The sequence below is a fragment of the Aptenodytes forsteri genome, unplaced genomic scaffold, assembly GCF_000699145.1.
Source record: "Aptenodytes forsteri isolate BGI_AS27 unplaced genomic scaffold, ASM69914v1 Scaffold715, whole genome shotgun sequence".
Classification (NCBI taxonomy): domain Eukaryota; kingdom Metazoa; phylum Chordata; class Aves; order Sphenisciformes; family Spheniscidae; genus Aptenodytes; species Aptenodytes forsteri.
This window is the reverse complement of record NW_008794112.1, coordinates 587,999-601,033: the sequence shown is the minus strand read 5'-3', so window position 1 is coordinate 601,033 and position 13,035 is coordinate 587,999. Positions and strand designations below refer to the sequence as shown.

At 39.1% G+C, this 13,035-nt stretch overlaps 1 protein-coding gene across 1 annotated transcript; it reads left to right on the top strand.

Annotated features, from left to right (window-relative positions):
• Nucleotides 1-399: 399 nt before the first annotated feature.
• On the top strand, nt 400-1,684 carry TEX12 (testis expressed 12). Its single transcript, XM_009275613.1, has 4 exons — nt 400-459; nt 996-1,107; nt 1,213-1,264; nt 1,540-1,684. The coding sequence occupies exons 1-4, from the start codon at nt 400-402 to the stop codon at nt 1,682-1,684; spliced, it is 369 nt and encodes a 122-aa protein (XP_009273888.1).
• Nucleotides 1,685-13,035: the final 11,351 nt, after the last annotated feature.

Here is a 13,035-nt window from a genome sequence, read left to right as displayed (position 1 = left end):
CCCGATGTCCTTAAAGGGGGGGGGAGGGGGTAGTGGGGAAGCACAGGTAGAGCTGGGGAGGGACAGATCCCTTTTGGACAAGGCAGAATCGGCCTCAGCAGCCCGAGGCCGACCTGAGGCGCCCTTCGGCACCTCTGAGAAAGCCGGGGCCGTGAGACCCAGCCCTGCGCAGGCTGGCCCGGGACGGCCAGGCACTTGGACCCGCTGTCTCCAGCCCCGATCGGTGCTCTCGCCGTGCTTTGAGGCTCCGCCTCTCTCCAGTGAGAAGGAGAGCTCCTCTGCGGAGGAGCTTAAAGAGGTACTGGTTACAGGTTTTACACATTTTTATATAGATGTATTTTCTAGGCGTGCAAGATAACCACTTACCAAATACGGCGTTGTACTTTTTATCAGGCACCGATGACAAGCAACACACAAAAATCTGATGAAAATAGAAGTAAACGTAAAAAAGAGATGGAGGTGAGCAGTATTGTATGAGGAAGGGGGGGAGGACCTGGACCCTTCTTCTGGCCCCAGGGGAGTGATGCAAACCCCCGCCCCCATGTCCTTCTCTGGCATTGCTATGGGGTCCTGTCAAGGAGAGAGGGCAGAGAGCTCCATGTCAGTTTATGTAGGTTAGGGGAAACGTGTCTGACTTTCTTGTATGAGGAGACTGTAAAATTTCTCTTAGTGTTTGAAGTCCAACAAAATTGGGTATGCACTGCAACACAGTCATGTAGGACTTCTCGAAAGTGAGCTGCTGAAGTACACCAGCTTTTACTGGTATAAGCAAAGATCTCAAGCTTGTACTTCCCACCCACTCCCCTAGCACTGAGATGCTGTGCCCGTTCACGATGGATGGTGTTGATACTGTGAAGCCAACAACACTTGCACTTTCTCTGAAAGCAGTCGCTCAAGATCTTTTTAAAACTCTTCTTTTCTTCAGTTGAACTCTATCTGTGCTAAGCTTGTTTTAAGTCCTAGAACCTGTTTTTTTGTGTGTGCTCTGTTATTAGAATGAAGCTTCAGAAAACCCTCAGTTGTCCTCCCTTGACAAAACAGATTTGGCTTCTTCTGAGGGCTCGCAGTCCCTTTACAAACCTGAACCACTGGAAAAAGTTTTAAATGGTGATGTATTAAATATACTGAAAGTAACTATGTAATTACCTAATTGGATGTTGAGATGAAAGTTCATTCAAATGTTTAAATAAAATTACTTTTTTCTTTTAACAGAGATGAACAAAGAAATTAAGAACTTGTTATCAAAATATGCCCACATTTTAAGGCAAGTTAACATTGTCCTATTTGTACAGCACTTCTCTAACTTCTCTAGATAACATGGATTACTGTGGCGGCAGTTTAGAGAAATTAGCGCTGAAAACTATCGAACACAGATCTTGACATAAAAATGTTATTTTCTGTTACACCAGAGAACTAATTTGGTCAGAAACTGAGTACTGATAGACAACACATTTTTACGTAAAGCATAAAAGCAGTTCTAAGTAGTGAGAAAGTTAATGGCTTTAGTATTGATTTTAACTACAGATTTTTTCAATTAAGTGAGAGAGCAGCGATGGATGCTTCTTATGTCCAAGAACTTGATGGAATCTTAAAAGAAGCGAGGACCATAGAAAACCACTTAAAACAGAAAAGGGAGAGTCTGAAACAGAGATTCACTGTGATTGCAAATACTCTGCAAAGCTAAATGGAGTTTGTTAGATTGCGGAAATGCAGAGCAAAACTTGTAGTAATTTTATGTATTAAAATATAAACTATGATGCGTGCTATGATGAATGTTTCATAAATGTCTTATGTAAATATTTCTAGCTGTTCAGGAAACTTTCAACAACTTAAGCAGCAACTTATTTTTTAAATAAGTAGATACAATACATAGGGTAGTGGTAGTTAGTAAAAACCAATACTAAATATCCATTTTAAATCCTGTGACTCCAAGGGATTCTACACATTAAAACATCTTTTTTTACTTGTTGACCCATTGCTTAGGCTGTCCCTCTGCTTCCATCCCTAGAAAATATTGGAAGCATTGGAAAAAGAAAGTAGAATGAATTTTGCATTGCTTGGCTTTAAGGCTATGGAAGTTCAATACAACTGAATTCAGAAGCAGCCATGGTATTTCTAATGTCACTGCTAAGGATGTTTTTTTCTTTTATCGTCACAACCAGTCTTTCGCTCTAGACCATAGTATAGAAACATTTCTATGAAACATTAAATTTTGCAATGTAAGTGGAAAAGGACCTCAGATTATCTCATATTAACCAAGTTCTGTTTTTTTCTTTCTACTTTAGAATACTTTGGTGCTAAAATCTTAGTAGAATGTACTTGCAATCTTATTTCCATTTTGTCTCAGAATATAAACAGATTGAAAAGATCAGCTTAGAAATAGGAGAGTTCTATTAAGAATACTACTTTGGGAAATTTATAAAGAGGTATAAATCCTTAATTTGAAAATATATTTTAATACTTCTGCAGCTTTTCAAATGAAACCAAGGCCATTTTGATAAAAACATAAAAGCACATCACCAAAACTTTGCTGGTAATGTCAATAAATAACTAGATAATGTTAACATAATCTAGAATTACACTGCTTTTTTATTTTGTTATTTAGATACATTGGTATTATTTGCTGTATATCCAGTTTATTTAAGAATGCTTATCGAGTGTTTTGAGCACTTTTTCTTTCTTGTCATTTGACTCTGTTAAAAAAGATGAAATATAAACTGTACAAAGCACCATTTGTACAAATTGTGAGGCTAATGTAATAAAGAAAAGTGCTAGATAGTCCTGTTGCTAGCATAAGATATATTTATATCTTTACCCCAGTACTGTGTATTAGTTTTCTCTTTAAATCCTTTCAGACTTAATCCTCCTTTCCCCCTTTTATTAGATAAAAGTCACAAGCAAATGTGCTACTTGTCAAACTGATATTATCTAAAACAAATAATGAGAGAAACTGGACATCTAGGGTGAGATTTTTCAAGGTATTTAGATACCTAAAGATGCAGATATGTACTTAGTAGGATTTTGAAAGTGCCTAAGCATGTAAGCGCCTTACATGCTTAGGAATTTCTGAAAATCCCATAAGGTGCCTATCTGCATCTTTAGCATCTAAAGACTTCCAAAATCTCACCACTAGTCTACATCATATTTTACCAGTCTCTTCCTTTTTCCTAATAATCACATCTTGTTTTGTAATCAGTCTTGGTAATGTTGTTTAAACAGAATAAAGTGGGAGAAGAAGAGAAGATTTTGGAAGCTGTTTCTAAAATCTGCGATCATCTATAATGATGACAAAGAGCAGAGTTTTAAATTGTCATCTATTAAGTGTCTGAATTTAGAAATTTACCTACAGTTATCTATGTAAGCCTTTAAAGAAAAATTACACAACCTTCATCACTGTTAAATACCTGCCTGCTATCAAAGTCAGAAGCTTGCTGCCTTTTATATGTTTGTGCTTAGGAAAATTATGCAACCTTTTTAGATCACCTGGATTTAGATCATCCCAATTTAGTTTATGTGGCTAATATCTCCAAGTTGCAAACCTTTGGCTTTAGTAGTATTAAGAAGCAGAACTCAGAAAACTATTGGGTCACACAATTTAAGCTTCTTCCCTTAGGGGATCAAGAGGGCACAGATCCATACATAGTGTTACTGTTGCAGCAGTTTGCTCCATTTAAAAACTTCATAAAATCCAATAAAATTAGTAAAATTATACTTCTTCGAAGAACGAAGAACTGCTTAGTCTGGCATTCAAGTGCAATTAAATTCAAGACATACTTCTCTAAATGATGACTCTTGTTTTTCTACAGTGATTTCTTATGCAGATGGTTGTCATTACATGTTATAATTTAGAGTGGGATCTCTGTGGTAGTAAGGGGATGTTAGTATTTGAAGAGACATTGAAAGTAAAGTCAGTAAGTATGGCCGTAGTAACCTAGCTGAGATTATGAACAGTGTGGTTATGCTTATTAAAGGGAAGTCGTTCAAAGCTTTGTAAGATTTTGAAATACGCGTTTTAAAAAATCACTTTTAAGTTGCTAAGAGCAACAAAGCTTCTGTTTTTGCTGCATGAATCTACGTGAGGATATATATAAAAATAAACACTGAGCAAGTAAAATGAATAAAATGGGTAGTTTTATAAAGTTCCAGCTTGAAATGGTAGGTTCAGAAAGTTTAAAACATCCATTGAAAATAAACCAGTCTCTTCTGAAGTTAAAGAATACTTCAGCAATGGAAATACCCACTTACTGGTTGCTTTCATACATAAATCTCTTTGTGTTTAAAAGGGAGCCTTCCATAATTACTTTGCTGGCAAAAATATAGAGCGTTTTTCTGTTGGCTGCCCTTTAGTGTTCCACTCTATATATAAGGGAATAGTCATTACACACTGTTTTTCTTCTAAACCATTAGAAAATAAAATTTTACTGTTTTCCTATTTGTCTACCCTGCTAATGATGTTTCTGCACCGATTGCCTCTCTCTTGTATTTCGGTATTTATTGGGAGAAACAAACCAAATTTTTTACTCTCTTCTTCTGATGTGAAACTAAAAGCTCATTCATTCTGTCTCTGAGGAATGAGCTACACATGAAATCCAACTGGCACCCGTCCCATCACTATCCGCTTTCCAGTTTTACTGTAGCAGGTTTGAACAGAAAATTAATTGGCTTTAAAGCTGCCAAATCTGATCAGCAAAGCTCAGCTGGTAACTATATTTTCTTTAAGCTTCTCTTTCTGTTATTTAAGCTGCAGTGCCTTAGTAAATTAACAAGAACGTCTAAGATGACAGATCAGTAACAGAATATGAACGGATTTTTTTTTTAAATGTGGAAATACCTTAGACAAAGTTCCAACCCTCTTGAAGTCAAGGGAATTTTTGACAGTGAATCTTTTGCATTTCTGAGCTTGGTGTGAGTACCTCCACGGTCTGGGAAGTGTCAGTGATGAAAAACTTAATACTCAGTTCCTCTCATTGCTCTTTTATTATCTAAAAGCTAAAAATGGAAAATAACTGATAATGCAGAGATGACTTAGGTATTCAGCGAAGAGAATTCTCTGAGAAAAGGCTAATTATGACTGTTTACTTAAAATGAAACTGCCTTTTAGCATAGATGTAGGAATGTGGATTATGATAGAAAAAGACCAAACTGAGTAGCTAATAGATGTGTTTAAGGCTCATGACGTTTTGTCTAGAACTCATCAGAATTCAATTTTGCTAATTGTAGAATCTTTATGTTTTGTCTTTGAATTGTCTTTGAAAACCTGATGATGAAGGCAGCATTGGAAAAGGGCAGGGTGGGTGTTTTACATCATCAGGGTGAATAGCCAGAAAAAAGGAGGGCAAAGAATCATAGATCAATCAGCCTATCTCACATCTTGTAGAGAGTCTGAAGTAAATTTCTTAACAATGACTTTATAAGCACACAATGACTTTATAAGCCCCGGGGAAAAAAAAATTAAAAAAAAAAAAAGACATTCCTTTATCGGAGTAGCTGACAATATGGAAAAATGATAGATGGGTATAGCTTGATGTAAGATAATTGACACTGTCCTGTATGATATTATATAAAAATGAGAGCAATCAGGAATTATGGGCTACATGAATGAGTTAAAAAGTCAGTGAAAGGAATATTCATTTTTTCTGAAAGGTCAGCCTAGGTGGCATCCTATAGTGATCTGCTTCAAGCCTCGCTTATTCCATATTATCCTAAATGATTTAGAAGAAGGACATTAGAGAATACAGTTCCTTTTTCAAATGGCAGCAAGCTAGGAGGGGTCGCAAATGCTATCAATAACATACATTGAAAATTCACTGTAATCTCAATAAGATGAAGGGTCGATCTGAAATCCAGATAAAATTCAAAAAAGACAAGGGGAAAGCTCTGTGCTTAGCAAGGGGAATCATATATGTTACCTACAAACCAGAACAATAGCTAGCGTTGGTATGATGTTACTGGGTGGTGAAAAAAACAGAGCTGAGATGTGTTAGCTATAGGATAGCAGATAAGACATAAACACATAATTGTTCTCCTTTACTCTGTGCTACTTTGGTCTTAGCTGGAGGATGGGTCTGCTTATTAAAAACAAAGTGGGCAGAGTGGGAAACAAGAGTAATAAAGGGCGTAGAAAACATGATCTGTGAGGAAAGGTTGAAGCAGTTGAGTTTTTTTAATTTAGAGAAAGCACAAATCAAGGGAAGGCATGATAACAGATAAGTTATAGAAAGGACAGTATTCAGGTGTTCAGTGTGTCTTGTAGAAAGGACAAGAAGAAATCAGCTTAATTTGCAGCAGAAGATTTAGGATGAGTAATAATCTGTCCCATCTTAAGCACAGTGGAGGGGGCAACCTAGAGTACTGTGTGTGCTGCCTTGCTCTCTCTCAAGGGATAGGGCAGCTTTTAAGAGCTGCTTAATAACATGAAACAAACATAGCTGTCACAGTGTATTTGCAAAGTGCTAGCAGCTTCCTCTTGCGTCCTGAAGGAAAGGGTCCACCTAAGGTCTCTCTTAGTTTGAAACAGCAGAGAATGGCCTGTCACTGGTCCTTCCCTATCTGATTTTATGGTCTAATCTGGTGCGGCAACCATATTCCTAAAGCCTTGAGACTCTGAGGTGCAAAATGGTTACTCAGAAAGAAAAAGTGTTTTTGACAGGTGAAAAAGACAAGCCAAGGTGACAAGAATTTTTAAAAGAATTGCCTTGAAGCCTGGCTACCTCAGTACATGGATACATCTCTTCTCCCCTTTCTTCCAATTTCTCCAGCTACAACTGGCAAATAGTGATAAAGCACTTTTTCCACCAGTGGTAATGTATGCTTTAACTGTCTTGGCGCTTCAGCAACTCACCTGGCGCAGCTGCCGAGAGGGTCCAAGGGGTGCTGAGCTGCTCGGGCTGGAGGCAGGTCTCCCCCATGCCCTGCGGCTGCCTGGCCCGGCTGTAGCAGCGGAGCGGAGCGGAGCGCAGCGCAGGCAGGCAGGCTGGCTCATTCATCCTGCCCGGCTAGGACAGACATTCCTGGCTTTTATTCTGAAATGATGATGTCAGGCAGCTCTCTCCAACCGATCCGCCAGTGCTGGCTGCACACTATGCTGGCACTGGTACCTTTGCCTGACCATCTCAGATATCATGCCTTCTTCCGAGCGGAATGTATTTTCCAAAATCCTTTTGTCTGCCATCTGCCTCCTGCTTGCTAATCTGCGGCATTTCCTCTGCTTTTTGATGCAATTCATTCCAGGTAAAATGCATAAACAAATTTTTCTATCCATCGTCTTGGAAAGGGGTTTTCTGTTGCTGTTAAGAGCTGCTGCTGCTACAGGTCGGTAGAGCAATTGCATTTCTAATGATCAGAAATGAGGAACTAAGAAATTTGAAGTGTTTGTTAGAAGCCAGGAATTTTCTGTTATTTATTGAAAAGATAAACAGGAGAAGCAGGTACATTGCACAGATTCCCTCGGATTACTAGCAGATACTGATGCTTTAGAGCTGGAAAACCATCAGGCAGCAGATTCTCTCTTCAAGGGAGCCTGCTGTGAGACGTGTAAGCGGGCTGTGAAAGGGAGAGGATTGTTTAGAGCAGCGCATTACTGAAGCTTTGATCTGAACATACCAGTGGGAAACTACCCCAAAGGATTTTGTATCACCACTGAACTCTGCAGTTTGTGCCATCATTGCACAACTTGAGCTGTCTTTTTTTTTGTCTAGGAGAGTGAGATCTGTTATCACAAAATAGGAACCAATAAAAATCGTGACTTAATTCACCAAAATCTCTGCTTTTTGACGGTGGTGGTGTTTTCCTCCCCTTTAGAATCAAAGGATTGCTTCTGGGATAGCAAAAGATCTGAAAGGTTCTCAAACCTCCCTTATTGTGCCACCAGAACACATCCATTGATACAAATTTAGGAAAGGTCCAGGAGGTTTCTTTTTCACTGCACGTTACTAAGTTGGTGTAAGGCATGTGTCATCAACTACATCTGTGAGATGGAAGACAGAAAATTCAGAGGCAGAGTAATTAATGCAAACTAAATGACCAAGTATTAAGTCTAGCATTGGAAATGATATATAAAACAACCTATGGTATTAGCATTTCAGGTTGTGATAAAGTACTTTCCTGCTGGAAAAAAAGCCTAGATGCGTAAATTTATGATGTTCTTTTGATCTGCTAGCAGATTGCAACAACTGTATAATCGTGTTTAAACTGGGGCTCTCTGCTAAATTTAAATTCTCTTGCACTCAACCTCTTTCATTATGCTTTGAAGCTGAACTGCGTAGGAACATAAAGAGCTTTGTTTCTTGTCTTGATTACCTGAGTGACATGAAAAGCTTGCAAATTTCCTTGCCTTGTTTTCTATATCTGTTTGAAAATTATGGATTTTCCCTGACTTTTACTAAGGTCTTCTTGAAAAAGCTTGCTGATATAGAATTGTCTCAATTTAGCTAAAAGGTGAGAATGTTGAATCATGAAAAATAAACCCCTCTATTATTTGTTCAGGCATTTGAGTGAAACAGTGATAATAAAAGAAAAAAGTGTGAATAAAATTTATTCCATCTGATATGTTTCCTGTGACACCGGCAAAATTTTCCTAGCTCACCAGTTGTTCATAGTGCCTTTCTGGGATAAGTGTTCCAAGGACTTGACTACGTAAATCAATATTTGACAGAGAAATTATGTTTTCTTCATGTCAGCAAAAAACCACCCCCGAAGTGTAGAATCTATTTCTACAGGTGTCTTTGGGAAATCAACAGGTATTTCATATGCAAGAGTATGTACAGTTCACAGTTGCTTTTCTCCCTTACCTCCCTTTGACAAGCCTTTCTCCACTCCTTTTCTCCATTTCTTTTAACCTGTGTTTTCTGTCACTTCTTTTATGTTCTTCTGTGCTGCTTTGCCTGTTAGCGAGGAAGTGGGTGTCTGAGCCCCTGACAATGGGAAATCAACAAGCTAGATGGAACAAGGAATCAAGTACGGGGACTTCCCAGCAGATGCAAGGCAAGTGCAACAACTTCAGTTCAGAAATCAGTGTGGGACACTCAGGTGAGCTGAGGGGTTCAACCCTGGTGAAGGCAGAGGGTAACATCTAGCTACCCAAGAAGACACCAGTCTCTGCAAAAGACAGAAGACAGACTGGTTTTTAATATTGAGCAACGTGTAAATAAGATGAAATACTGACTCTGATCTACTGTTCTGGCTACACTCCAGGGTGGAAGAACAGTTTTTAGTATTAAACTATGATTAAATTTGGAGGGTAGACTTTATTCAGATTTTTTTTTTTCTTAATAGGGAAGACGTATAGGATGTGCAGCTGTGGGTTTTTTTTTTTTCATTTTTTTTAAACACAGCTATGGTCACTCACAGATTAGCAACAAAACGATTTCCTTTGATGTGATTAGTCTGTATTGTACTGTCCCACATATGTATTGTAGCAGCTTGATTTTTCTGGAATGAATGTAAGCCTTTCCTGTGCTGACAGGGGGGGATGAGTTGCACTAGGCCCTTCTGGTCTTAGCTCCATCTGCTAATTAGCCTGTGTTGTTTGTTGCTGCTGCTACTCATGAAATCTCAGTACGTTGCACCTTCCTTAAAAAACAGAAAAAAATGGGCAGGTAGCAATCTCAGTACGTTGCACCTTCCTTAAAAACAGAAAAAAATGGGCAGGTAGCATAAAGTCCCTGCAAAGAACCTGTCTGACCACATCCACCCAACCACCCTTGCATTGCTCAATGCTGCAGTGCTTTGTAGATGATCGTCACTAAGGAACCCCCTGACAACATCTTGTGTCCAGATCAGACCAATGACCTGCAATACTGAGGCAGTTTACGTAATGTGAGTAAAAGACACATTTTTTTTGTGTTGTGCTGAGTTTACAGGCGGTCATTGCTTATTTTTGTCTTCTGTTTCTTGTCCTGAATCTCTTCAGAACAAACTCACCAGAGCAAACCTGCTTTTTTTTTTTTTCCCCTGCCTTGCACCGCTCCCCTCCTCCCAGCTTTTCAAAATTGTTCTAGAATTACTTGTCGTGTTTCTGAATACTTCAGTTTTGACTCATCTGGGTATCATGATTTGATTACATTTTGCATGCGTTACTGTCAGGATCTTCAGCTCATTTGAGTGGTTCACAGAAGGAAAGATAGTATGTTATCTTGCTATGCTTGTTTCTTTGTTTTTCTGGTCTGATAGGACAGGGTATTAACTTACACACTCTTGTTGTATATAGCCTGTTCTCAGACACTTTCTAGACTATGTCTTGAAATGAATTCTAACTAGATGAATTCTAACTAGGTCAGATTTCAGGAAGGATTACTAAGATGATCATGTGAATGGCAAGGTTATCACAGGATAAGGAAAATGAAAAGAACTTGTCTTGCTTAGCTTAAGAAGTGATATGACTGCTCACTCTAAATACAACATGTGGTAAACACAAGAGAGGGAGAACTACCAAAGCCACATAACAGTGCTGACAGAAGAACAAGGGGGACAAACGGTCCTATGAATAAAGTCCTTCTGTAATTTCAAAGGATTTTTCTAATCATCTGGGCAATGAGCAGTCTTCCAAAGAGGGGATAAGTGCCAGGAAACATAGTAACTTTTAAGATAGAGTTCATATGTATGACTTTCTGGGACAGCAATGGGGAGGAGATGACCCATGAGGTCTTTTCCAGTCCTGTTCAGGCTCTTTTGTGAAGTTTATCTTTATAAATTCCTGTATGCAATTACGCTGCTCTCCAGGAAGTTTATAGGTAGTGCCATCCTTGGTAATGCCATCTTTGTTTCTGCTTGGATGCAAAAATGTCTCCTTAGGGACACATTGTTCTCATTTTTTCCTGCATACTTTACATCTTTACAAACTTTAGCTTGGCCTACTAAAGCTGCATTTCTGCAAATACTGATGGCAGTCACTAAACCTGCCAGGTGTTGGTTGATATGAAAAGCCTCTACTTCCTTATGTCTAAGGAAATACTCTGAAGCACTAGCGTTGGGATCAGATTGAGTGCTTCATATAGGATTTAATCAGAACTTAATTGAATTTTAAGAGGGAGAGGATGTTGGTGGTCTGAGGTTAATTGCTTTAGCCCAGCAACCTGAATTCTTTATCTAGCTGACTTACCGTATTGGAGATCTAAAGAAGGATTTGAGGATTGGCAAGCCAGAGAACTACATTGAAGGGATCTTGCAATTTACCTTCCTGCATGCCTAACTCCCATTCTGTCTGTGGGTGTTCTAAAGAAGCAAGCTTAGGAAAATGCTGTTTACCAACTCAGTTCTTTTGCAGATATTCTCGTGTCTGAAATAGCAAATTTCCTCTGTAGATGTGAACACATGGTTTTAGAGGCTGACAGGTAAATTGTGCAGCAGCTTCACTTAATCACCTGGATTAAAGAATGTAGGCTAGAAGAAACAGTGGTGAAAGTGACTAGTATAACCAGAACAAATTGTTACATCAAAAAAGCAGAATGAAGTTCAGTATCAGTTTGGACTCTGTTTAGTGTGTGGTCTTGTCTGTACTTGACCTGGTTCAGGAATAGATTTCTGTATGCCACGCTGTCCTTTTTTATCAGTGTTTCACTTACACCTAAATCTTCATCAGTTCTAGTTTAGTTCAGGGCTCAATGGTCTTATGGTGAGGATGGAGCAGTGTAGCAAAGCAACTCCACTGACCTGTGGACATGAAGCCTGTGATAGATGAGGAGGTGATAGCATTGGGAGGGAAGGCAACAAGCCTGCGTACTTTCTAGGTGAACCCACCTCTGCAGCTAAATGGATTGCTAAAACAATCCTTGTGTTGATGAGGCTTTGCAAGCCAGGCTACTGGAGCCAATAACTAATTGTGTGCTGTTAGCACACAGCATTCCAATCAGTTCATGCTTTCTTGATGCTTTTGTCCTATAACTATGCCTAGTAAGAGGGATATTGCATTCAAACAAGAGGCTCCATCAGAAATTATCCTTTTCTGCTATTGCTTATTTACTTACCAGGTAAGTCTGTTTAATCTGTTTTGTCCTGTCCTGTAAATGTATTTCAGCTCAGTTCATTTGTGTTCATCCTGACTTCCATGTTTTTGGGGGATGCGTGGTTTGGTTTTTTTGGTTTTTTTGGGTTTTTTTCTGTGCAAGCAGAAAAGCCAGTGATTGCCTTTTCGAGGGTCTGAAATCAGGTAGTACTGGTGAGTTTGAGAACTGACCTGTACACCTTTCAATAGCCTATGAGCTTCTGGTCTACTGTGTTTCAAATAATGCCAACTTAGCAGAGTCCTCCATGTGCAGTGTAGAGAAAACATGACAACCTGTATTCGACAACCTGTATTCCAAGACTGGGTTCTTTAACATCATGTTCGTAACATTGGCTGTGTAACAAGCTATGGCTTGCCTGGATTTAGAGTAGTCCACTGGGACTTCTCTGGGTTGTTCTGTGGGATGTTCTTCCTATTGAGCTGCTTTTTTTCTCTTTTTCTAGAAGAGCCTTTATCCTATGGGCAGAAAAACTGTTTGGTTTTTTTTTTTTAATTCAGTAGAGTATGTTGTACAGTTTTGTTAAAAATAGCACATCGTTTTGAAGGAACCTAATGTCACAATACATCCCCTCCCCTAAACTCCCAAGCTGGGAGATCCTGAATTTTGGCTGATTATTCAAGTTAAAAGGAATACTGGTAGCATAAAATTTCTTTACTGTGAAATGCTCGGCATTAGGAAATCCATGCATTAGCTTTTGCTGCAAAAAATGCCGCTTCTTACTGTGAGCAACCTTATAGCACAATTTTTCAACACTGTTTCAGAAACCCTTGGTTAAACGCAGCTCAGATTAAGTCCTAGCCAGGGGTGTCTGAGGCAGCACTGACCATGATTTGACCTAGATACCTCTTCTTGTTAAATTGTATGTTGCTGCACTGGTGACTTCATCCATAAGCAGCAGTGAGCATAAGCACAGTGAGGGCTGTGATGGCATAGCGCAGGCTAGATGCCGTACACAGCGATCCTTGCATCCGATCTGATAGCACGGAGTTGAAGTGAATCATGTCTTCAATTGCAGTGCTCCAAACTTCAAAGC

Bases quoted from the DNA above. Each gene is read 5' to 3' on its own strand.
- TEX12 (XM_009275613.1), top strand. From the start codon at position 400: ATGACAAGCAACACACAAAAATCTGATGAAAATAGAAGTAAACGTAAA. The intron at 460-995 runs GTGAGCAGTATT...CTCTGTTATTAG, and splicing joins AACGTAAAAAAGAGATGGAG to AATGAAGCTTCAGAAAACCC. The intron at 1,108-1,212 runs GTGATGTATTAA...TTCTTTTAACAG, and splicing joins ACTGGAAAAAGTTTTAAATG to AGATGAACAAAGAAATTAAG.